This window comes from Macaca nemestrina, chromosome 4 (genome assembly GCF_043159975.1).
Source record: "Macaca nemestrina isolate mMacNem1 chromosome 4, mMacNem.hap1, whole genome shotgun sequence".
Taxonomy (NCBI): Eukaryota; Metazoa; Chordata; class Mammalia; order Primates; family Cercopithecidae; genus Macaca; species Macaca nemestrina.
The window spans coordinates 179760040-179786992 of NC_092128.1; the positions used below are offsets into that span (position 1 = coordinate 179760040).

The 26953-nt window shown below is 45.7% G+C and overlaps 1 protein-coding gene across 12 annotated transcripts in view; it reads right to left on the reverse strand.

Annotated features, from left to right (window-relative positions):
• LOC105472658 (holocarboxylase synthetase) overlaps nt 1-26953 on the reverse strand; it is a 246350-nt gene that overhangs the window by 3623 nt on the left and 215774 nt on the right. For 11 of the 12 annotated variants that reach the window (XM_071095699.1, XM_011726102.3, XM_071095702.1 and 8 more), the window contains 4 exons: nt 12865-12932; nt 10616-10776; nt 5037-5151; nt 1871-2084 (listed from right to left, as the gene is read on the reverse strand). In XM_071095699.1, the coding sequence (XP_070951800.1) occupies nt 1871-2084; nt 5037-5151; nt 10616-10776; nt 12865-12932 (558 nt within the window). The other variant, XM_071095697.1, reaches the window with a different exon arrangement.

The window sequence follows — 26953 nt, forward strand, 5'->3', positions numbered from 1 at the left end:
ATTCTGGTCATCAGCACTTTTAAGAAACACTCTGCAACTCTAGGTTTTTTGGCTGAGGTTGGAGGAAAAGAGCCTGAGTTGGCAAACAATGTTTTATCTCATAAAACAAAGTTGGGTCATATCAGCCACAAGTGAAATTCATTCTGATCCTATTTCTTTCGAATATTTTCCAAATATACTCAACTCACATCCTTCTTAACAGCTTTCAACATATAGAATTTTCTCCTCAAGTTTTTATTTTGAAGAATTTCAAATCACAGAAAAGCTGAAAGAATAGTACAACAAACCTCATATTCTCTTCCATTCTCACACCAAATTAAAATGCTTTCCATATTTGCTTTCTTTCTTCACATATAAACACATATAAGCACACATTTTTTTTTTCCTGCATCATGTAAAGGTAAGTTGCAGCTGGGTGTGGTAGCTCATGCTTGTAATCTTAGCACTTTGGGAGGCCAAGGTGGGAGGATTGCTTGAGGCCAGGAGTTCAAGACCAGTCTGGGCAATATAGTGAGACCCTGCTTCTACAAAAAAAAAAAAAAAAAAAAAAAAAAAAAAACTTTTTTGAATTAGTGGGCTGTGTGGCACATTCCTGTTGTCTCGGCTACTTGGGAGGCTGAGGCAGGAGGATCATTTGAGCCCGGGAGTTCGAGGTTTCAGTAGTGAGCTATGATGGCACCACTGCACTCCAGTGACAGAGCAAGACCCTCTCTTTAAAAAAAAAAAAAAAAAAAAAAAAAAAAGGAATAGAAATAGAAAACAAATGAAAATTTTAAAAAGTTTTTTAAAAGCTGCAGGCATTGTGACACTTTCTGCTTAAGTACTTTATCTCCTAAGAACAAGAACCTCTTACAAAATTATAATAGCATTAACCATGACCAGTCAAGAAAGTCTGGATACAAGAGGTCCATGTTCATGTCATTCCTACTGTTCCTTTAATATCCTTTGTGGATATTTCCCTCCATCCAGGATCACATACATTATATTTAGATGTCATGCCTCTTTCATCTTCTCTAATCCCAAACAATTCTGCCACCTTTTTTTTTGTCCAATTGTTTGTGTGCAGACACTGACATTTTTGCAGGGCACAGGCCTGTGGTTGTAAAATCAGTGAGTGGTCCTCAAACTTCAGCTGCATGAGAATCCCCGGAGCATCTGTTATGACACAGGGTGCTGGGCCCAGCCCAGGGGTTTCTGATGCGGTAGCCCCTGGTTGAGGCTGAGGCCACTGCCTGGGATCTCATTTTGAGTACCACTGTTACCTAGAAGGTTTGACAATTTAGATGCATCTGATTGTTTCTTCACAATTAGAATCAGATTAAACCAATGTGAAACTCTCTCACGATTTTGGTTCTTTCCACCGCATCCCACCAGGAGGCATAAGATGCCCGTTTGCTCCATTATTGGCGATGCTAACTTGGTCAAGGTGGTGTCCATGCATTTTCTCCAATAGAGGCACAGAAAATAATCATTCAGACCAGCGCTCAGTCCCTCGTTTTAAGATACTGAACTACGGTCGGGCACGGTGGCTCATGCCTGTAATCCCAGCACTTTGGGAGGCCGAGGTGGGCAGATCACAAGGTCAGGAGATCGAGACCATCCTGGCTAACACGGTGAAACCCCATCTCTACTAAAAATACAAAAAATCAGCCGGGCGTGATGGCGGGCGCCTGTAGTCCCAGCTATAGAGGCTGAGGCAGGAGACTGGCGTGAACCCGGGAGGCAGAGGTTGCAGTGAGCCGAGATGGCGCCAGTGCACTCCAGCCTAGGGGACAGAGCGAGACTCCGTCTCAAAGAAAAAAAAAAAAATACTGAACTACTAAGATACTAATAAAGGAGCTGAAAAGAATGAAGATGAGCCAGCACTGACCTGTGGACCCAGTATCGGTAATAAAGGGGAAGGACGCTGTTGGGCCCTTTGTCCTGAAACTCTTCGATCAGTTTCTCCAGCACAGTCACGACTCTGGCGATGAGATAATCGGCTCTTAAGGGCTTCAGTTCGGCCTTGTGTTGCTTATTGTATTCTGTGACGAGGTCGTTGATGCAGATGGTAGGGTTACTGTTAGTCACATTAAATCCACAGCCTGGACAAAAACAAACAATTGAGCAGCTCAGCCTGTTGATGGCATCACACATTCCTCTCTGCCACTTGGAAAAAGTTACAGTCTTGACTGTCAACTTCCTCCTTCCTTGTCCTCATTTCAGACTTCATGTCTCTAACCACTTGAAGAATGACTTATATCTTTTTGTCCATCTTCCTTTTTGTCCTTCTTTTATTATTCTTGTTCAAGCTAAAACCATCTCAACCTTACTGCAAATAAGAAGGTAAGAAAAAAGAAAGCCACATTTGATTCAATTTAATTCAACAGATGCTATTAAATATGGGACAAACGTATCAGTGTTGCCTCTGAAATAAGTGGTTTACCAAGCATTGCAGCTCTGCACTGAGTCCAATAGAGAATACAATCTCTTGTTTCTTCTCCTACTTGAGTAACAGATCCCATGCTTGAAAATAGAGTTTTATTCAGGATTTGGGAAGTAAACTCTGGATTCAGAAATTTCAAACCTTGGTCATGGCATAACCCTAGAATGCATCTTTTAATACTTTATCCTTGGAAGTCTTTGGTGCTAAGGTTACGCTGTTGGCAAGACGCCGACCCATTTTCAGTGGACTTTTTACAGGCTCCTAAACCAAGGCTTCATGAGAGTTACCAAGGATGGTATCTGAACAGGCTTATCTGTGCCGTTACTTAACACCACTATCCTCTCCAGGGAGACGGCGGCGTCTTCAGAAAAGCTGAACTTCAGTGTTCAGCAGGACCCTGAATCAGCCTGCAAGAGGTCTTAAGTAAGAAATGAAATACTGGAAAAACTAGGCAGTAAGAAAACTACCTGTGTTCAGAGACTCTAAGAAAAAAATCCCCAAAACATTTGCCACAGACAGAACGATGCCATTTGTAACAACAGCATTCTCCGGCAAGTGTCCTGCCATTTCCCGTGTGAAGGGAAGGACTGACTGGTCTCAGATTTTAAAATAATATACTGGCTATTAAAATACAAAGCAATGTCAATTACCTCTGGAAAAAAACAAGTAACTACGGCAACAGGGGCAGAACTTGCAGTTGTTCATGTATTCATCCGTTCCATACGTACAGTAACTGAAGCGCCTGCTGAACGCTCGTAACGCATTAAATTAAGTGCCATATAGCACTGAAAATTCTCCCTTGTGTTCAGAAAACTGGAATTCCTAGGATGAGTAGCAACACTGACTACTGGCCACTTCGGCTACATCCTTCTAAGGACCAGTGAGCACTAAATCCCCAAAGTCAGAGACCCCATCCCATGGCCTTCAGAATTCAATAGAAGCTATGGGTTCTCACCATAGGAAAATGTTTCATTCCCCTACTTTATTTTTTATTTTTATTTATTTATTTTTTTTTTTGAGACAGGATCTCACTCCAGTTGCCCAGACTGGAGTGCACTGGAGCCATCATAGTGCACTGCAGCCTCAACCTCCTGAGCTCAGGTGACTTTCCCATCTCAGCCTCCTGAGTAGCTGCGACTACAGGCACGCGCCACCATGCCCAGCTAATTTTTTGTATTTTTAGTGGAGACAGGGTTTCACCGTGTTGCTCAGGCTGGTCTCGAACTCCCAGACTCAAGCAATCCACCCACCTCAGGCTCCCAAAGTGCTGAGATTACAGGTGTGAGCCACCACACCCGGCCTATTTTTTATTTTTGAGACAGGGTCTCACTCTGTCACCCAGAATGATGACACTGAGCCATGTAGTGGCTCAATCACAGCTCACTGTAGCCTTGAACTCCTGGTTCAAGTGATCTTCCTGCCTCAGTCTCACAAGTAGCTGGGATTATGAGCTCAAGCCACTATGCCTGGCCTTCGCTTACCCCATGCTGATAACATTCGTTAGCTCCCTGAAGCCATCCATGAGCCTCGTTATCTGTGGCCCCTACCTAGGAATCTGCATCAACTGCAATCACTCAAAGATAGGAAATGAGGGAGGCTGGATGCGGTGGCTCACGCCTATAATCCCAGCACTTTGGGAGGGGGAGGCGGGTAGATCATGAGGTCAGGATTTGAGACCAGCCTGGCCAACATAGTGAAACCCTGTCTCTACTAAAAATACAAAAAAATTAGCTGGGTGTGGTGGCGGACGCCTGTACTCGCAGCTACTTGGGAGGCTAAGGAAAGGAGAATCGCTTGAACCTGGGAAGCAGAGGTTGCAGTGAGCCGAGATTGCACCACTGCATTCCAGCCCAAGCAACAGTGCTGGACTCCGTCTCAAAAAAAAAAGAAGATAGGAAATGGAGCTCTAAGGGTATGAAGTAGCTTGCCCAGAATAATATTGCCCCTTGGTGGCAGAGCTGGTAACACAGGACTTGTATTCCCTGGCTGGCACCTGAAACACATGGTTACATGTTTTTTGACCATTGCTGGTTTCTGAACACAGATTAGGTTCTACTGCCACAGAGTGAAGCTGATGGCTGGACGGCCAGGAACCTAAGGACTTCTGAGGTCGCCTCTGAATCCATCTTCTTGCCTGATGTGGATGTGCTGAGGTGAAACAGGGATTCTTTACCCTGCTTTGACCAGCCTGGAGCTTCTTCTGAAGGTTAAAATGATGCCAAGTCTTTCATGGTCCAGGAAGGTCAGGATAAGAATGCAAGACACCAGGAGAACTATTTAAGAAATTAACTTTTCCTTTTCTTATTAGAGAATAGAACGTTATATGTTTATTTTCGCCATTTCAAATTCAATGAGTAGCAGGAGTGTGGAAGGATGTAAGAACATACCTGCTTGATATGATACCACTTTGGTGGGTGGTTTCCGTGGTCACACAGAGAGAATGCTGAACTCTGTGAAGTGCTTTCGACCAATCTCTCTGCATCTATACCCTGCTCCAAAACTACAAGACTCAAAATGATCTCATATGATCATCTGCTCCTGCCATCAACCATTTTTATTTTTATTGTTTTATTAACCTAAAAATGCTGGGGGAAAGGTTTTTGAAACTTACCAATAAGTATATGAAATGTTTCTCCCATGAGCGTTGAGTTAACCAGAACTCCGCCGATCTTCATGAGGTCGCTGTAATAAATATCGTTGGGCCACTTCACTCGTAAGTTGATATCCTAAAGGGAAATCTGCACATTAATTAAGCAGTCACAGGACACAAGGGGCCCAGGCAAGTCACTGAGCTAAGGGAAGATAAGCAGAAACCAAGGTAACATGGGCCTTGTCCTCTCCTCTTTTTCAGACAGCTAATCACTTCTTTGGGACAATCCGATATTGAAGTGCCTCTTGGGGCCAGGAGGTAAAAGCCCTGAAGAACACAGCTGGCATAAACCCCAGCATTCTTCCCCATCCCCCAGCACTGTTTCTCATCATCCAAAACCCCTTCTGAAGATGCCTACCTTGTAAATGAAGTTCATTATGTCAGTATCCACCACCACCGCCACCATGGAGTAGCTAACTAACATGCTAGGGCCAGAGGGTGGGGAGAGAATAGTAATCTCTGGGTGCATCTCCATTCAGGAACCCATGCTTGAGAGAGAAAGATGGCCCAGAATTAACCAAGGTCACAAAAGGCAGGTAGAAATGTCTTGAGTAGGAGCCAGTGGTGGGGCGTGGTGGCTCGTGCCTGTAATCCCAGCACTTTGGGAGGCTGAGACGGGTGGATCGCAAGATCAGGAGTTCAAGACCAGTCTGGCCAACATAGTGAAACCCCGTCTCTACTAAAAATACAAAAAATTAGCTGGGTGTGGTGGTGTGCGTCTGTAATCCCAGCTACTTGAGAGGCTGAGGCAGGAGAATCACGTGAACACGGGAGGCAGAGGTTGCAGTGAGCCGAGATGGCACCACTGCACTCCAGACTGGCCGACAGGGCGAGACTCTGTCTCAAAAAAAAAAAAAAAAAGAGTGCTGTGAAGACGCAGAGGAGAAATTCCCCTGGGTAATGAAACCGGACTTGTCATGTGGCCTACTACCTCTTCATCTTGAATGGTGTGGCCTGGGGAGGCTCTCCCCGTCATCAGCTCACAGAATGCACCGAGAGTGGACAGCGTCTTGAACAAGGCCACCCAGGCCTCTGCCTATCCACCGTGACTCTGAAGTTGGGACACAGAGACTGGGCTAGCCGAGTGGGTGTCAGAACCACCAGGTCTTCTAGACCTGGGGCTGGCAGCCAGGCTGTGCCATGTGTGGATAAAGGAAGCCTGTCTGGAGATGCGAGGCTGGAAGAGAACATTCAGCAAAATAAAGCTAAGGGAGCAGAGAGCAGCTGATGGCCTCCGAGGGCCATGGGGCTGGTCTTCCCACATCGCAGGCCAGGCATGGCACTGAGCGCCTTCTCAGCACTAGTCCACGTGTTACTTACACCCAGCCCATGTATTGGTGCCAGCGCATCCCTAGGGAACAGGGGGAGAAACGGAAGCTTAGAGCAGTTATGTGGCTTGCCTGAGGTTATACCACTTGAAAGCCACGGAGCTGGGATTCAAACCCTTCTGCCACCAGGCCTGGGTGATGAATCCCATGCTACGTGGCCTGGTGCTTCCATGAAATCCCCTTCCTCCTTCCAACAGGCCTTCTTTTGACTTTGGCCAGTTAGAGCATAGTGGAAGCTCATCTGCTCTAAAATAGCAGTTTAGGCTGAGAGGAAAAATACAGGAATAGGAGCACAGAAGAACAGAAAGTCTAAGTAAACCAAGGATGGGGGGCGTGCAATGCCCTGGAACTGATCAACAGCTTCACGTTTCTTTTCTCTCTAGAACGGGGATTCTCAGCGGGAAAGGGGTGGATTTGGCGACAGCAGGAGACTTCCTTGGTTTTCACAGCCTGAGGGAGTGCTACTGGCCTCTAGAGAGTAGAGGGCGCAATGCTGACACATATCCTTTAAGGCACAGGACATCCCCACGACAAACATGCCAGGGCCCACATAGCAATAGCGCCAGGCTGAGAAAGTCTCCTCTAGAAAACCTGTGACTAGGAGGCTCTGCTCTTCGTCACTGCCCCCCGTTCCCTTTCCTGCTCCTCTCCCGCCTTCCCACATCCCCCTGTGCCAGTGCCATGGCCAGGGGAATGAGCCCCTGCCTAGGTGGTGGGAGGACACCTGCAGAGTTCCCAGAGCTGTCAAGCTCCTCCGCCACGTGCGTGCGTGACAGCTGGTGCCTGGGCGGGCCCTGCACTCGGGCTCCAGCTCGCCTTCATGGCTTCAGATCTCATCGGCTCATGAAGCAGTTCATGAAACTCTGGGTTCTCACGCAGGTAAGCAGGACCAGCATTTCCAGATGAAGAGGAGGGCTGTGTGCTTATTTTTCATTTTCTCAATCATTTATTCCAACAGCTGCCGTGATCCTCCCACATAAAAAAAGACCAAAATGAAACAAATCCTGCTCTCGGAGAGCTACTAACTTCATGGGAGACGGAACAGGAGCACACATCACTCCTCTTCAAAGCTACACACGGTGGAAACCATAAAAGAGGCTTCAACACAGCAAGTGCTGGATGGTGCTGGAGGAAAGAGCTGGAAGTAGCTGGAGGGTCTGAGAATAGCATTGGAGCTGGGCCTTAAGGATGAACAGAATTTTAAGAAGCAGAGAAGAGGCCAGGCGTGGTGGCTCAGGCCTGTAATCCCAGCACTTTGGGAGGCCAAGGCGGGCGGATCACGAGGTCAGGAGATCGAGACCATCCTGGCAAACATGGTGAAACCCCATCTCTACTAAGAATATAAAAAAATTAGCCGGGCGAGGTGGCGGGCGCCTGTAGTCCCAGCTACTCGGGAGGCTGAGGCAGGAGAACGGCATGAACCCAGGGGGGCGGAGCTCGCAGTGAGCGGACATCATGCCACTGCACTCCAGCCTGGGCAACAAAGCAAGACTCTGTCTCAAAAAAAAAAAAAAGAAGCAGAGAAGAGAGCAGGGGCAGGGGTGTGTGGGTGGAGGGAGGGTACGGGACCCAGGGGTACTTCATGGACAGAAGAAAGAGCAGGAGTGAGAATGGGTACCCCAAGGCGGGCTCCGGAAGGAATGGGCGCATCCCAGTGAGGCTGCCTTGGGCCTGGAGAGGGTGGTCATGATTTGTGTGCTGACGGTGACCTCTGGTTAGTGACCAGTTGGGGTCCTACTGAAGGCCATAAAAAAAGTGAAATCCAAACAACAGGGGCCTGTTTCCATCATCTAGTAGCTGCTCTGTGTCAGCTAACTTGGCTATGTTAAAAAAGAAACCCAATTCAAAATCAAATGTCCCATCACACAGGTGACGCTGGGCAGCTGACTGTGGAAGAGGGAAAAAACATTGGTACAAACTTCTTAAGAAGAATGGGAACACAAATTCCCCCGACCCTGTTCACTGCTGAAGGCAAACTTCCCACTTCCATCCTGGCCCCCAGTGCTTGGCGCACGCAGCCTCTGTGCATAGCAGGCCCTCAAAGAATGCTTGCTAAGGGAACTAGTGGGCTCCAAGGTCAAAGTCAAAGCCATGAAAAAGCTAAACAGACCAAACAGACTCATTTAACGTTCTCAGCTTAGTGTTTGCTTTATTTATTTTCCTAAGACTAACCTGTTGCTAGAGTTAAAGATAATTTCTCCCATGACAGGACTATTTCTTTTTTTTTTATTCGGATCTCGCTCTGTTGCCCAGGCTGGAGTGCAATGGCACGATCTCGGCTTACTGCAACTTCCACCTCCCGAGTTCAAGCGATTCTTGTGCCTCAGCCTCCCGAGTAGCTGAGATTACAGGGACCCATCACCATGCCTGGCTGATTTTTATGTTTTTAGTAGAGACGGGGTTTCACCATGTTGGCCAGGCTGGTCTCGAACTCCTTACCTCAGGTGATCCACCTGCCTCAGCCTCCCCAAAGTGCTGGGATTACAGGCATGAGCCACCGCGCCCGGCCAGGACTTTCTATTTTGATTGCTTTCTGCTAGACAGAACGCACAGCTCAGGTGCTAAAGGCCGGGCACCTGAAGCCCTGTAATGGTATGATGCCCCAAACCATCAGACATGCAAGGATGCTGGGTGCGTGGTAGTAAACGTCCGTTTCAGCAATGTGATGTGATACAGGAAACAGAGACGTCAGCATTAACTACATCTGTGGAATACCAAAAATTCCTACACGGTGAATACATCACAGAGGGATTGAAGGGGCAGTGAGAAGGGCTGTTTCTTCAATGAAATGATGACAGGGACTCCAAGCCTCCTTTGAGAGTCACGCTCTTAACACCTTGCTTCAGGAATCAATCCAATCATTTCTCGTTAGCCTGACGTAGGAGCTGCTGGGGGAGGGAGGCAGGAATCTCCTCTTTATACCCATATGAAATTCTTCCAGGAACATTTGGGAGGGGGCCGTGGGAAGTGAAGCCCAAGTACGGAAGAAAATGCTTCGGTGGGTAAGCTAATCATTCCCTGTTGCTTGTCTTTTTAATAACTGACAACAAAACATCCAACAGTAATAAAGAAGCAGGCACACGGGTCCTAATAGCTGGGGGAAGATGGCCCCAAGTGGACCTACACATTGTATGGGGTCAACAGTGGATAAAGGATAGCGCTGCTAGAGCAGAGTCTGGTAAACAGAGGCAGGAAATGAGAAAGGTTTTTAGGTCCCCAAATAACCCTTTTCAACAGAAAATGCAGATGAATAACTTCCATCCAGTCCAACAATCAAACCTCATCCAGTGCTTCAATCAAAAAACAAACACGGGGCCGGGCGCGGTGGCTCATGCCTGTAATCCCAGCACTTTGGGAGGCCGAGGTGGGAGGATCACAAGGTTAAGAGATTGAGACCATCCTGGCCAACATAGTGAAACTCTATCTCTACCAACAACACAAAAATTAGCTATGTGTGATGGTGCACACCTGTAGTCCCAGCTACTCAGGAGGCTGAGGCAGGAGAATCGCTTGAACCCTGGAGGCAGAGATTGCAGTGAGTAGAGATGGCGTCATTACACTCCAGCCTGGTAACAGAGTGAGACTCCGTCTCAAAAAAAATAAATAAATAAATAAACAAACATGACCAGGTGCAGTGGCTCATGCCTATAATCCCAGAACTTTGGGAAGCTGAAGCAGGCAGATTGCTTGAGCTCAGGAGTTCAAGACCAGCCTGGGCCACATGGTGAAACCCATCTCTATTAAAAATACAAAAAAATAGCCAGGCGTGGTGGTGTGCACCTATGGTCCCAGCTACTCGGGAGGTTGAGGTGTGAGGACTGCTTACGCCTGGGAGGTGGAGGTTGCAGTGAGCCGAGATAGTGCCACTGCACTCCAGCCTGGGTGACAGAGTGAGACCCTGTCTCAGTTAAAATAAATAAATAAACAACAACAAAACCCAAAATCTAAAGTGTTGCCCTCATCAGTCTGTTTGAGAAATCTGAAAAACTGGGTAGAAAGGGAGTTCTGGGGAATTAATGCATTCGGGCAAGTCTGAAGCAGCACTAGCACCTGGTGGCACTCTTAAAACTCTGAGGGCACTTTGTTGCCAGCTGTGCAAAGGGTAGGCTGAGGTTCTACAGCCACCAATTATGCAAGCACATGCTACAAACAAGAATAAGCCGGATTCTGCATGCATTACAGGGTCGTAGAGGGGGACTGAACTGTACCTACCTGATACTTGGGAATGGACCTCACTGCTTCCACGACAGCCACGGACATCAGATGCTGGACAAACGGGATCCTCTGTCCCAGCTGGGATCTCAGTGGGATGGAGATGAGCAGAGTAGAAAGAGCACATCCCACGGGGCTCAGCCACGCATTCCCTCCCCGTCCTGGAACACAGTGCGCAGTGGGAAACAGGCTACCTTGCCATGTAGACAGACACAGACACACGTCATGCCAGGGCCACACACTCAAATAAACCTGGACTTATTACACTTCTCATTGTATTACAATGCTTATTATATTCTGGGCTTAACTCAATGAAAGAATAGCTTGTTAAAATCTGAGCTCTGTTGCTGAAAAAGTTTCCAATAATCAGCATAATGTTCTGCTTCTGTGAGCATATCATTTGTGCCTTGATGACTCAGAGTCTTACAACGTCTGAACATGACTATCAGTTTAATTCCCACCATATGGTCATGAAGGCAAACACAGACACTGGGAAACTGAACTGATATATACTGATCCAGGAGAGGTCCTGGAAGCCACTGTTTAAAAGCAATTCCTATTGTGGTGATGGTTGCACTGCCCAGAAAATATGCTATTAAATAACAGCCACAGAGCTGTATACTTTATTTATTTATTTATATTATTATTTTGTAAGATGAAGTCTCATTATGTCGCCCAGGTTGAAGTGCAGTGCGTGTGATCTCAGCTCACTGCAACCTCTGCCTCCCGGGTTCAAGTGATTCTCCTGCCTCAGCCTCCCAAATAACTGGGATTAAGGTGTCCGCCACCATCCCCAGGTAAGTTTTGTATTTTTAGTAGAGACAGGGTTTCATCATGTTGGCCAGGCTGGTCTTGAACTCCTGACTTCAAGTGATCTGCCTGCCTCGGCCTCCCAAAGTGTTGGGATTACAGGCATGAGCCACCACGCCCGGCTAGCACTATATATTTTAAATGGAGGAATTATATTTCAACAAAGCTGTTTATAAAGGGATTCCTGATATTAACTGAGTTGTTACTTTTCTTTCTTTCTTCCTTCCTTTTTTCTTTTTTTTTAAGAGACAGGGTCTTGCTCTGTTGCCTAGGCTGGAATGCAGTGGTGCAATTACAGTTCACTGGGCTCAAGTTGGGACTACAGGTGAGTACCACCGTGCCTAGCCAATTTTTGTATTTTTTGTATTTTTTTGTATTTTTGTATTTTTTTGTATTTTTGTATTTTTTTTTAAGAGATGGGTCTTGCTAAGTTGTCCCAGTTGGTCTTGAACTCCTGGACTCAAGTGATCTTCTGCCTTGGCCTCTCAAAATGCTAGGATTATAGCATGAGCTACCGTGCCTGGCCTACTTTTCTTAAAATTGAAGTTAGAAAAATAGAAGAATCCAAATGAGAGGTAGAGTTCATCAAAGTTCTTCTTGAATGTCTTTTCTTTAAAAAAAAAAAAAAAAAAAAAAAAAAATCCACATATTGAGATCCATAGCTTTTGCCAAAAATATTTTTTTTCCATTTGAATTATGTTTGAAAGACATGTTCAGGAGAAAGAAGGGAGAACAGCAGATTTCTTATTTCTTTGGTTCTTATGAAAAAGTCATAAGAGCCTGTGAGAGTGAGAAGCACATCTGGGTGAGCCTGGCACTGGCTGGGACAGGGAGGGACCAAGCCCCGTGGAGCAGCCCCTGTATAGGGTCAGACCCCAGATGGGTCTGGGAGGATGTGGGCACTCGCCTCTGGGATCTGCAGGTGGTGGAGTCCTGGGCAGCGCTCTGCTTCTCTGTGGTCACTGTGTGAACGGGCACTGATGCAGAGCCCACCGTGTGCATGCAAGCCCAGGGCCGGCTGGGGTGGGAACTGGCATGCAAAAGGCCTCCCACGTGATGCTCGGTACAGCCACAGAAGGCTCCTTATGGGGAACCTTCAGGAAAATAAATGTCTCTGGAGCACAGTGAGGATTCCTAAATTGCAAAGCCCGGAATTCACATAGGTCACATTTGCCATCATAGGCAAATGTCCAGTGATTCATAAGCATGGTGATTAGAGAGAATGCTTTGGTTCTACTAAGGCTGAACTTTCTACTAAGGCTGAACCTACTAAGTGCTTCCCTCTTCCTCTTCCTCCATTCCAGGCGGTTATGAAAACAGAAACTACTAACTTGAGTCCCCCAGATATTCAGCACACACATTCAATGGGCTCCTGGGCCACAGGAGTTGCAGAGTTTAGGAAACAAAAGCAACAGCAATGATCACAAAAGATGACTGACCTTTGCCCTGGGTCTGCCGGGCTGCGATCGCTATTAAACCCATTTCCTGTGGTGTCTGAAACATCAACCTGCAAAGAGGGGGAAAGACTGGTCAGGCCAGACATGGACACGCACGCGGCACCAACGCTCACACAGGAGGGACAGGGTTTGCATGCATCTGAGGGTGTGTGGCCACGGAATGGCCAACTGTGGTTTCCACTGGCCTTCAGGAATGGGGAGCCAGGGGGATATCACCCTCCTTTCTAACCTCAGTTGTGAGAATGAAAAGAGATGAAGAAAGCACCTTTTAATATCAAAAAACAGCATGGGAGGGGGCGTGTGTACCTGCCTGAGCGTTACTCCATTTATTTAAGACTCGGTTAGATTCTATTTCATCAGAATATCCTGCCAAGTTCTTTCTCCCCCCGCCCCCAATGTGTGTACCTTCTTCAAGTGACAACTAGCAATTCCTGACATTTGTTCCTACTTAGGGTGCGTTTCTGTTCGAACACTAGAACACAATCTTAACAGAAGTTTCTGATTATTCAGAAAACCAATATGGTGGCAATAAAGCTGTTTAAAAGACATACTATCCCCTGAGAACTAATTATGATTTAACTATGGTAAATAAATCCACACCTTCTGAGGACGCAGGAGAACCCTGCATCGTTTTCGGCTTCAGTCCTGCTTTTAAAATGGTTTCATTGAAAAGAATACAAACTTTCCTTTGGGGGATAGGTAGAAAAGTGCATTACATCTCCACCAAATGAGTGGATATTAACTTTTTTCCAAAAATAGGAAAGAAAAAAAATCACATTAAAAAAACCCCACTCTGAGAATTTCCTGCAAGCCGCGCTCTCCCTATTGTAACCCCGTGGTAGGACAGTTTCTCTCTGCATGCCTGGGAATTGCTGATCAGGTGCTGCGCAGGTGCAGTTCGAGGTAGGATCCATCAACAGAACAAAGATCAGGTTTGGCCTCTTTGTCAGTGCAGATGAGAGGGCCTCTTTGATTGATTGATTGATTGATTTTTGGAAGGACAGGAGCGGACAGGACAGGGATGCAGAAAAGATGGCATTTCGTCATAACATAAAGTTTCTAATAGTAAGTCTCTAGGCTTCCACAGTGGCCCTGCTGAGGACAAAGGAGCTCTAAAGAAAGACCATGCTCTGAGAAGCTTATCATCCTCCCCTCCCAGCTACAGAAACTGGGTGGAACTTTACAAATGGCTGGAACTCGGCAAGAGAAGAAAAATACTTAAAAGCAGAGAGAAACAACAGCGTCCACTGTGCACCGATGGCTCACGGAGCTCCGCCTGACGGCGTGTGCAGACCTCAGTTAGGACAGGAGGAGCCCAGAAGACCCTCCAAGTGTTTAAAAGACCTCAGGACACACAGGGCAGGGGCTCAGCTGGTGACACAGCTGTCTTCCCACACGGCTGCTGGAACAGGCACAGGACGCTCTCGGCGAGCAGGCCGGCCCCGCCGCCCATGTGCCAGGCCCACCCCATCTCACATGAAATACAGCTCAGAAGTATTTCTCTTGGACACGATGAATAACTCATTGAGATCGAGTGTGCTGTACGCCACTGGGTCCAAGAAGAAAGCGTCCTTTTCTTGTGTTGTACCAGCAGAAAATCTAAGAAGGAGTCTTTGTGCAGGGAGTTAACATTGTCTTTCAGGAACCTCTGCTTTCTAGAGGGTCCAGCAACCCTCCACCTGGCTTCCTAAGGCCCAGGGCTCTCGAGGTGATGAGGCAGGGGTCGAGGGGACGATTTAGCATGTTGCGAGCAGACTGCAAAGGCAATCTAGGATGTTCTGTAAATAAACATGTAGATGGTAGACAGTCATAGGCTATAGCCAGGGATAGCGATGGGAGGGGCAGGAAAATGGTTGGTTCAGAAACCAAACACAGACTTCTAGAACAAAGAGAAATGATTAAGGGAACATATGCACTAAACTGCTAGAGGTTTGGCAGCAGTTAACAGGGCATATTAATGAGAAGAGGGAGTCTGTGCTGAAGGCCAAGAGGAAATTCTGCAAGGAGGGAGACAACGGGGGAAGGAGCTAATGCTCAGTTTGAGACAACTGGAGGCCGCCAGATTTATTTGTGCTATCTGAGATAACTCTGGGGCCAAACCGCACGGCTCACAGTCAACAAAGCAGCATTTATAAACCCTGTCAATTCTGCATTTCTGAAAATGAAGCTGCTTGAGTTTGCTTTAGCAGAAAGGAGAAACCATAAATGCATTTCCATCCTTAGTGGATGATGTCCTTAAAAACGAAAAAGGAAAAACAAAAAGGAGGGGGGTTACATAATGATTACCTCCCTGCTTCTGTATATTTTCCTTCCTTGCTGGCAAAGGTTGTGGAGTAAAAGCTTTCTGTGAGTGGCAGCCGAGTGCATTCACTGTGGAACCAGGGCGGCACTCAAGAAAAGCGCTCGGTTTTGTACTCTTGTGTTGAGTCGGAAACATCCGGAGCCCCCTAAGGGTCACTCTGCAAACGAGACAGTCTCCTGACCCCTTTGGTTACTAAGGACAGCCCAGTAGCCACAGAGGCTCTGCCAATGGAACTGTCCTGATTGTCACATGGTCCTTTAAGATTAAGCTTTAATGATTGAGAATAACCTAAAGACAGACCAGCATGAATTAGTGAAAAATCTGAATGAACAAAAATGTAAATAATGTAAATTCAGACCAAGTCCATGCACTTCGGGGATCTGAACCTAAGAAAATAGTCCACATTCACTACAGTGTTATAAAGGTAAAAATATGGAAATAACCTCACTGTTATTAGGCAAATGGTTAAATAAATTCTGATAAATTAAGTCAATGGAATAATTTGTAATCAAATTATTATAGTTCTGAAGACTATATAGCAACGTGGAAGAAAGGCTTGCACTGGTATGTCAAATTAAAAAGCAGCATACAAAAGTATAGAGACTTTTTTTTTTTTTGAGATGCAGTCTCACTCTGTCGCCCAGGCTGGAGTGTAGTGGCATGAATCTCGGCTCACTGCAACCTCCATCTCCCAGGTTTAAGTGATTCTCCTGCCTCAGCCTCCTGAGTAGCTGGGATTACAGGCCTGCACCACCATGCCCGACTAATTTTTGTATTTTTAGTAGAGATGAGGGTTCATCATGTTGGCCAGGCTGGTCTCGAACTCCTGGCCTCAAGCAATCCTCCTGCCTCAGCCTCCCAAAAGTGCTGGGATTACAGGTGTAAGCCACTGTGCCTGGTCAAAAACTACATATACTTTTATTCCAAGTATGTAAAATTCAAAAAAGGGTGGGAAGGAGATTAGTCAAAATGTTAATGATGGTTATATTAAGATTTTTTTCTTTTATTTTAAAACTTTAATATGATTGGTAACCTATCTTTTTTTTTTTTTTTTTCTTTTGAGACAGGGTCTTATTCTGTTGTCTCAGCTAGAGTGCAGTAACTCACTGTAGCCTGGACCTCCAGGGCTCCAGGGATCCTCCCACCTCAACTTCCCGAATAGCTGGGACCACTATGGGTTCATACCACCACACCTGGCTAACTTTTGTATTTTTTGGTAGAGATGGGGTTTTGCCATGTTGCCCAGACTGGGTAATCTTTTGATTTAAAATTTATTTCGATTTTTTTTTTTTTGGAAAAAAGCATATTTTTACATTTAAATATAATATTGTAATTGAGCCACCACGCCCGGCCATAATTTTTAAAAGCATACTTCAAAACATGATTGGACTCATGCTGTATAGGATTTTGCACCCTGATTAAATCACCTAAAAGTGTCTGGTGGTCATCTGCCCACATTACTGATGGCTATATGATGGGCGTTCATGCGGAACCGCTGTGGGGTTTTTTATTCTTCAACAATGGGCTGTTTGGATTATTTCTGATTTTTCACACTGCATCAATAATGCCGTGGTGAACAGTTGAGCCCCTGAATTATTTTGTGACCCTGTCTGAGTCCTCCTCAGGATTCTATAGAAGTACAGTCACTGGGTCAGGAAGTAAACCATTTTTAAGGGTATCACTGGGTCTGAACAGACTGGTTTTAAGGATTTCTGCTCACTTGTTAGTATCAGATAGAGATCATCCTGGCTAACATGGTGAAACCCCGTCTCTACTAAAAATACAAAAAAATTAGCTGGGCGTGGTGGCTCACATCTGTAATCCTAGCACTTTGGGAGGCCAAGGCGGGCGGATCACTTGAGGTCAGGAGTTCGAGACCAGCTGGCCAACATGGTGAGACCCCATCTCTACTAAAAATACAAAAAATTATCAGGGTATGGTGGCGGGTGCCTGTAATCCCAGCTATATGGGAGACTGAGGCAGGAGAATCACTTGAACCCAGGGGACGGAGGCTGCAGTGAGCTGAGATTGCACCACCGCACTCCAGCCTGAGCAACACAGGGAGACTCCATCTCAAAAAACAAAACAAAAATTATTAGGAAATATACCAAAATATTAGCGGCAGTTATCTTGGGGAGTGCACATATTTGAAAAATATAGAAAAGTGTTAAGTAGCACATAAGTTATCTAGGTAAGTCCTGCTTCTCATTAAAAGTGTGTATTATTTTATGATTGTTCTCTTTTTAGAAAACACAGATATATTTTATAAAGTATTTTTCTGATAAAAAATTTTTATTTTGAAGATCTTACAGTGATATTGTAGATACATAATTATTGATATTCTTATTATATTGTTAAAAAGAAGGCTTAAAAACAGTATCATAGAATGATTCTCTTTATATAAGATATGTATTTATAGAAAAATACAGGAGCCAGGCTCAGTGGCTCATGCTTGTAATCCCAGCACTTTGGGAGGCTGAGGTGGGTGGACTACTTGAGTCTAGAAGTTCAAGATCAGCCTGGGCAACATGGCAAAAACCCATGTCTATCAAAAAATACAAAAATTTAGCCAGGCATGGTGGCACATGCCTGTAGTTTCAGCTACTTGGGAGGCTGAGGTGGGAGGATCAGTTGAGGGAGGGAGTTCAAGGCTGCAGTAAGCAAAGATCATGCCACTGCACTCCAGCCTGGGCAACAGAGCAAGATGCTGTTTCAAAAAAGAAAAAAGAAGAAGAAGAAGAAGAAGAAAAATACCGGACACATATTAACAGTGGTTATCTCAAGAAGGTGGAAGAGGCTGGGCGTGGTGGCTCACACCTGTAATCCTAGCATTTTGGGAGGCTGAGGCAGGCAGATCATGAGGTCAAGAGATCAAGACCATCCTGGCCAACACGGTGAAACCCTGTCTCTACTAAAAATACAGAAATTAGCTGGGCATGTTGGCACACACCTGTAGTCCCAGCTACTCAGGAGGCTGAGGCAGGAGAATGGCTTGAACCTGGGAGGCGAAGGTTGCAGTGAGCCAAGATCCCACCACTGCCTTCTAGCCAGGTGACAGAGCAAGACTCCGTCTCAAAAAAATAAATAAATAAAAAGAAGGTGGAAGTGTATAAGTAGAATTATATGATGATTTAAATGTCTCCTTTATGTTGTTCTATATAATCTCTGGGTGGTAAGATTTCAAGTGATTTTTATTTCTCTCTTATACTTTACTGAATTTTCCAATATTTTTGTAATTGTAGTGCATTCATTTTATAAATGCTATTTAAAAAAGATTGATTTAAGCCCAACCTGTAAGTGGATTAAGCTTGCAGCCGCCAGTTCACTAGTTGATGGAACAACCTCCTTTCCAGCACCGACTGGCAAAGAAAGGCTGGCCACATGCAGGCAACTTTCCCAGGCTGCCATACCTGTCCCGTGCTCATTCTCTGCTGCACAGGCCAAGGCCACGGAGGGCTGGCACTCTGCCGCTGGGGGCAGCTGGCCTCTGGACGCCGGGCTGTACCTCAGACTGGCCTCCGTTTCTAAAAGATGTTGTAAAGTCTTTCTCTGGAAAACACACCCCAGCCACCCCTAAGTCTGCGGCATCATGCCCTGCAGCAGTCTGGCATGGGTGGGTGTGAGGCGACCTTGAAGTCTCCCTCGGACCTGGGGGGCTTCCTCAGCTCACGGTCCTGGCCTGGCACCGGTCTGTGCTTCTCTTTGCTATCTTCTTTCCCCTGCAGTTTTCTCAGCTCTGACGCGGTTCTTAGCTTTCGGAGAGACAAACACTCTCATGCATGAAAAAGAAAGCCAACGGGGGGTGGGGAGGAAAAGGGAGAAGGGGGCCCCAGGCAGTCACACGTTGAAGGTTCATGAGTTATTTTTCATTTTTAAAAAGCTGACTGGAAGATGAATTCCCACTGTTCATAACCCTGCTGCCCTCTGCGTAGTTCAAAGGAGGCAGCGCCCAACTTCTTTTCAGAACCACTTCTAAAACGTGTTACATTGTGAAAACATGTACATTACATCTGAGTAGCACTTTCCAAAAAGTTAACAAGCTAAAATATCAAGATACTTCATTTTTGTTAAAGTCACACTTTAACAATATAATTTTTTTTAAGCTACTTTCTCGGCAGGAATGCACAATATCATTTTTTGAAAGAAAATGAACAGTGGTTTCTGCTAAAAACGCCTCCACCGTAAAATGGAGCGAAGCCCATGAGACGGCTGTGCAATGCACGGGGACACAGTCAGGGGTAGAAGAGGCCCGACTTCTGACAGGCAACTTCTGAACTGGCGGCAGGGTCCACAGCACAAAGCTGAGGTTGCTGCCCCAGGACACTGCAGGGTCCTAGCCAGGGACCCCGGGGATATTATTCCTGGCAGCTACAGAAAGGTTCCCAGGGAACTTTAGAAACATCACAGCAGAGTGGAGACTCGGACAGGGAATGGGACAGATCTGGACTCGAATCCCAGTGTTGATATAAACATGGAGTAAGGGAATCCATCTCTCTCAGTCTCTCCAGTCACCTATAAAATGGAACATGTTGTGCAGTGTCACTAAAAATGAAATATGACGGAATCCGCAACGTGGTCCCTGTCATGTCAATCCTAGAACTTCTTGCCGCCAGAAGACAAGCAGAGCTTCCCCTTACCTCCTCCTCTTGGGGATACGGAGGGAAGTCGGGAAGAGGGAGGGAAGGAATGGAATGGTGGGAACGAATGTGTGTGTTTTAGGACTCCTCAAAAATTCTATAGGTGATGCCTCTCCTCTCTGTACCCACCCGTCATCACTTCTACCTACACACACTAAGGTGATCTCTATCTAGGCTAAAAACCGTGTAAGTGACACTAGCAACGGGGGATGCAGAATCTTCACTTCCAATTCTAGGGTCTCTGAACCGACTCAGCAAAGCTACACATAGTTGGTTGCACAGGCTCTTTGGCTGACTTTGCTTAGGCGACTGCTTAGAAACACTGTTGGTCAGAGGTGTGCTCAGGCAGGTAACAGAACAGTTTTATTGATACATTCTTCTGGATGTACAGAAGAATTCTGTATTCTGGATTTGACACTACGGCCTGATCTTTCCTCAACGCACCCCATTGGTAGGCTTTAGATCATATCCCCTTTCCGCTCTTGGTGTAGAACAGGATGAGTGTTTCAGTCGGAGGCAACACGGGAATCGGGACTGTTCACCACGAGCTGAGCCATCACGATCCTCCCGCTGGAGCTCCCCAGAAGCAGTGATGCCTGTGGGTCAGGTCCTCTGTTAGAGACACCCGCTTCATTTCCACAGCTCCTGGCATACCTGCCCTTCTTAGGTTTTTGGCTAATCTTCCCCATGTCCAGCATAAGAGCGTCCATACTGCTGCTAAATAAATCACTTCATGGCTCCCAAGAAAGAGCCCAGTGGATTCAGCTTTCAGAACGAGGCTCCTTTCTGGTAAATCAAGCATGTACTGATATTGCTCTGTATTATCCAATCAAAGTGAATACAAGCCACTGTTTCTTACCCTGACACCTCACCATAAATACTGGACGTCTGAGCATCCACTGCCTTCTATCTTAAACTGGTGCTGTTACAGAATTTACAGATGAGCAAAGAAGCTTGCCTAGAGAGAAATATTCATGGTACCCGCAGCCACCTCTGTGCCTATACCTCAGTGGCAGCCCTGATGGTAGATCCCTGCCTCTAATGGCAAGCCTTCACTGCCCCACCGCACACCAGGACTCAGACTATCTGTCCCCACTCCTCCACCAGGAGTCTCCAGATCCTCCACATGATCCTCTCAACTTCCCTTCCAGGCTGGTCAGAACTCATAAATATATGTGTCTTCTACAACTGCGTGTGGAGCGGCTCCTGGGGGAGAGTGTCCACAAGCCTTGACCATAAGTCACCTGCCCCCAAAGAGGGTCTGCTACTGGGAAGTGCTGCTATTTCAGAAGATGGACACCGACTCACGTGGACTACACAGCAAGCAGACATCTGCGAACAGTGTTTCTGCAAGCACCAGGTAGATGTTTCAACTGGTCACCCGGAATTCATGCTAATTTTGTGTGCTATGAGTGGCATTACAGGTGCGTGATCTCATCCAAGCCTTCCAAAGCTGAGAAGAAGTCCTTCCTCACAGACAAGAGGACACAGTCTCAGAAAGGCAAAACCACTTCTATGAAGCCACATAGCAATCTAACCAGAAATTCAAATCAAGTTCTGGTTGCCTGTAAGGTCTATAATACTTTTTTTCTTTTTAACCTTTTACTTTGAAGTAATAGCAGACTTAAAGAAAAGTTACAAGAAGAGTACAAAGCATTCCTACATGCCCTTCACACAGCACTCAGATTTCCTAAAGGTTCCCTTTTTACCACGTTTTGTCCATCTGTCTATCCATCATTATTTTCTGAACCATTTGAGAGTGAGTTGCAGCCCTACTGTCTCTGTATCCCTATATACTCCTGTGTAGCTTCCTAAAACCCAGGGTTTATCTTACCTAATTATGGTACAATCTTGGAAATCAAGAGCATTGATACCACACTATTTTACTCTTTTCTTTTTCTTTTTTTTTGTGACGGAGTCTCGCTCTGTCACCCAGGCTACAGTGCAGTGGCGCAATCTTGGCTCACTGCAACCTCTGCCTCCCAGGTTCAAGTGATTCTCCTGCCTCAGTCTCCTGAGTAGTTGGGATTACAGGCGTGCACCACCATGCCCAGCTAATTTTTGTATTTTCAGTAGAGACGGGGTTTCACCATGTTGGTCAGGCTGGTCTCGAACTCCTGACCTCGTGATCTGTCCACCTCAGCCCCCCAAAGTGCTGGGATTACAGGCGTGAGCCACCACACCCAGCTGATATAACACTATTATCTAATCCAGAGGTCAGCAGAATTTTCTATAAAAGGTCAGAGCGTAAATACTGTAGGCTCTGCAGGTCGTATGCTTTGTGTGCTCAATTGCTCAAACCTGCCGTCCGAGAGCAAAGGCAGCCACGCCTGTGTTTCAACATTTATGGACATAAAAATTTGAATTTTACATAATGTTCGTGTATCACAATATATTCCTTTTAACTAATAGGTTTTTTTGTTTTTGTTTTTGTTTTAGAGTAACTAGGTTTATGGAAAAACTGTGCAGAAAGAGTTCCCATATGTCCCCTTCCCTAACAGTTTCCTTATCATTCACATCTTGATGTGGTGTGGCCATTTGTTCCAATTTCTGAAGCAGTCTTGGTATGGGATCGTTAACTACAGCTCACTGCTTCCGTTAGGGTTCGTGCTTTGTGCTGTGCATTCTGTGGGTTTTGATAAACGCACCGCATCTTGTGGCCACCGTGTCAGCCTCACACAGAACAGTTTCCCTGCCCTAAAAATCCCCCTGTGCTTCGCTTATTCATCCCTCATCCCTTCCTCTCCCCAAACCCTTTGGCAACCACTGGTACTTCTACTATCTCTATAGTTTTGCCTTTCCCAAAGTGTCATGTAAATTTTATTCTTTAAAATTTTTTCTGACCCTTTAAAATGTAAAAAACATGCTTAGCTTTCATGTGGCATGAAAACTGGCAGCAGGCCAGATCTGGCCGAAGGGTCAAACTGTGCCAACCCCAGATCTCATCTATAGAGTGTATTCAAATTGTATCCATTGTCCTAGTAATACTGCTTTTTTTTCTGGTCTAAAATCAAATCCAGGATCATCTGATGCTTTCAGCTGTCACGGCTCCTTAGTCTCCTTTTATGTGGTTCAGTTTCTTAGCCTTCTTTTTATTTTTCATGATCCAGACATTTTTGGAAGAGCAGGGGCAGTTATTTTGTCCTATGTTCCTCGATTTAGATAATCTGATACCCCCGTTCTAAGACTCAGGCGTGCATTTCTAGCAGGAATACACGGAAGCGATGTTGTGACCTCAGGGCCTGATCGGGAGGCAGGCAGTGCTGTCTCCTAACATCGGGGATGTGAACTTTGACCCACAGGGTTATGTGGTTTGTGCTGGGTTTTCCCACTAAAATCCTTTGTAATTAATATGCACTTATGGGGAGATAAATCTGTTTCTCATGAAATTTAATCTACTAGTTTTAGTATCCATGAATGATTCTTGCTTGAATCAATTATTATTATTTTTTGAGACAGAGTCTCACTCTGTCACCCAGGCTGGAATGCAGTGGTGCAGCCTCCACCCACTGCAACCTCTGCCTCCTGGGTTTGGGCGATTCTCCTGCCACAGCCTCCTGAGTAGCTGGGATTACAAATGTGTGCCACCACACCCAGTGAATTTTTTATTTTAGTAGAGACAGGGTTTCTCTCTGTTGGTCAGGCTTGTCTCGAACTCTTGACCTCAGGCGATCCACCTGCCTTGGTCTCCCAAAGTGCTGAGATTACAGGTGTGAGCTACCGTGCCTGGCCTTGAATCAATTATTTACTTGATGGCTGCCAAATAGATTTTTCTGAGCCATCATTTCTTCCATATTCACTTGTTGGGTTCTACTGTAAGGAGTAACTTTTTCTTCTCCCCTCCACTTATTATTTATATTTTAATTAATTTATATCAGAGTAGACCTATGGATTCTTATTTTATTCAACAGATTGTATGCCTTCCTATCATTATTTATTTTGATACTCAAATTGCCACACATCTGGCAAGTGAATACTCCTTCAGTCTGGCTCCTGGGTCCTACTGGTGTGTCCCAGTCATCTTTCAGCATAAGAGGTCTCTACTTTCAGGCACAAGAGGTTCTAGGCTCATCTTGAACTTTCTCAGCCCCTGCCCTGGAATCAGCTATTTCTCCAAGGAGCTCTGGTTCCTTTTGGTGAAAAATGGTATTTAAAACAAAACTGGGGCTAAGAAAGAGACAGAAAATGTGTGTATGTGTGTCTAGGGTGTATATATGCATTATAATTGTCCCTTGGTATTCATGGAGGATTTGTTCCAGACTGCCTCCCAAGTCCCACAATGAGCTCTGTGGAACCTGAGCACACAAAAAATTGGCCCTCCATATACATGGGTTTCACATCCCATGAATAATCTGCTTTGGTTGAAAAAATTCCATGTATAGAAGATCCTTGCAGTTCATACCCCTGAGAAATCAAGGGTCAACTGTATTTCCTTCCGTCCATCCGTCCCTCCCTCCCTCCTTCCTTCCTTCCCTCCTTCCTTTCTTCCTTCCTTCCTTCCTCTAGATTCTCATCTTCTTTCTCTATGTAATCTATCCATCCATCCATCCATCCATCCATCCACCCATCCATCCATCCATCCACCCATCCAGTTTGAAAACCATGAGTTCATCATAAACTCCAATCCAATCCAACACCACAAGGTCCATTCTAGCCCCTCCGCTTTTTCTATATTCATAAATTCCTTCTCCAATAGTGAGAAATCTGGCTCGCATTATCTACACTATTTATTCATTTGCTCAACACCGTAATACACAGGGGAAGTGGTCTCGGCAGTGCTGACCCGTATCACTGTGAAATCACACTTACTAACTAGAGTTCAACATTTGTTTACAGTTCTTTTTGCCCTTAGCCTGAGGGTAGAGATTCAAATATTGTATTGAACATTTCCTTGGATTTGTTCTTTTTTTTCCCCCTTCACGTTAGGGTGGTTATTTGTCTGAAATCAGGTTAGGTTTCACTGTACTTCTAGGTTACATTTTACCCCCACACCCAAACCCCACCAATCCTCCTTTCTTTTTCCATTGTTTAACCTGGTTCAGAGTCAGAACTGCACACAGACAAGTATACTCTGAGAAGTGTCACCTCCCCTACCCATCCCTTCTAGCTAGGTCTGCCACTCCATCTCCTTTCTGTAAAGGGCAATCAAAATCTCATTCATTTCTGGTTTATTCTTCTTGTGTTCCTTTTTGTATAAATGAATGGATACTTGCCTACTTTCTTATTTCCTTGTCTGTCTTACAGAAAGTGACCATGTTGTAGAGACTCTTTTGCCTCCTCCACTCCCCTAACCCCTCCCCACCGCACTTAATATACCCGGGGAGCACTCTGTAAGTTCACAGAGCTTTTCCTCATTTTTTCTTTCTCTCTCTCTCTTTTTTTTTTTTTTTTTTTTTTTGTTGAGACGGAGTCTCACTCCGTTGCCGAGGCTGGAGTGCAGTGGCGCAATCTTGGCTCGGTGCAAGCTCTGCCTCCCGGGTTAACGCCATTCTCCTGCCTCAAGCCGCTGGAATAGCTGGGACTACAGGCGCCCACCACCACGCCCGGCTTATTTTTTTGTATTTTTAGTAGAGACGGGGTTTCACGGTGTTAGCCAGGATGGTCTCGATCTCCCGACCTTGTGATCCACCTGCCTCAGACTCCCAAAGTGCTGGGATTACAGGCATGAGCCACCGCGCCTGGCTCCTCATTTTTTCTTAAAGCTGAGCAGACTCCATTCTGTGGATGTAGCACAGCCTCTTCAGCCACTCTCTTACGTATAGGCATTTAGGTAGTTCCTAAAAGGACAGTATAATGAACACTCTTATTTGCATAGATTTTTATATTGCTGAAGGTATATCTTCAGGGTAAACTGCTGGAAATAGGATGCTGAGCCAGAAGGTAAACACACTAGTAGCTTTCTCAGATTCTGCCAGAACCCCCACTACTGCACACAGCCACGCAGAGATACCGGTTTCCCTATAGCCTCACCAATGGACAGTGGTGTGTGTCTGTGCATGTGTCTACACACAGTCAATTACCAGTTAATGTCTTTTGAGTTAACTCAAAAGTTAAGAGTTTCTTATATATTAGGGCAGGGTCCTCAGCTCTGCCCCACCCCTCCCACCCTCCAGAGGCTGCACAGCAGGAGGTGAGAAGAGGGCAGGCAGGTGGGCAAGCAAGCTAGCAAAGCTTCATCTGTATTTACAGTCACTCCCTACAGCTCATGTTACCACCTGAGCTCCGCTTCCTGTCAGATCAGCGGCAGCATTAGATTCTCATAGGAGCGTGAACCCTATTGTGAACTGTGTGTGCAAGGGATCTAGGTTGCGTGCTCCTTATGAGAATCTAAGGCCTGATGATCTGAGGTGGAGCTGAGATGGTGTTGCTAGCACTGGGGAGTGGCTGCAAATACAGATTAACATTAGCAGAGACGTTTGACTGCAGAGACCATAATAAATCAACTGCTTGCAGACTCGTATCAAAACCCTCCCTCTCAGTGAGTGGCAAGAGACAATTAAGCTGCAGGCTTCACAGTGGCAAATGAGTTGATCCACTTCAATTGTACAGCTGCATCCAGTGGCCTTAAAAGTATGTCTGAGACAACTACACATCTCCATATGTTCTGGATTAAAGTCAAGGTGGAGTATCCCGAGATTGCCACAAAAGCACTGCAAAGCCTGCTTTCTACTTCCAACATCCTATCTTTGTGAAGCAGGGTTTTCTGCAGTGACAGCAACCAAAGGGTGACTACATAGTAGACCAGACTTAAGCAACATACTTTGGGTGTCTCTGTCTCCATTACCCCCAGATGGAATCATCTAGTTACAGGAAAACAAGCTCGGGAATCCCACTGATTCTACATTATTGTGCATTGTATAATTATGTCATTATATATTATAATGTAACAATAATAAAAATAATAGAAATAAAGGGTACAAGAAATGTAATGCACTGGAATCATCCCAAAACCATCCCACTGCACCTCATCCACGGAAAAATTGTCTTCCATGAAACTGGCTCCCATTGCCAAAAAGGTTGGCGACCACTGTATTAGAGAATACTAGTGATATCTGTTGCAAATATTACCACCCAGTTTGTCACTTTTCTTTTGCTTATCATGTTTTTTTGCCATCCAAAAGTTGGTTTTTGT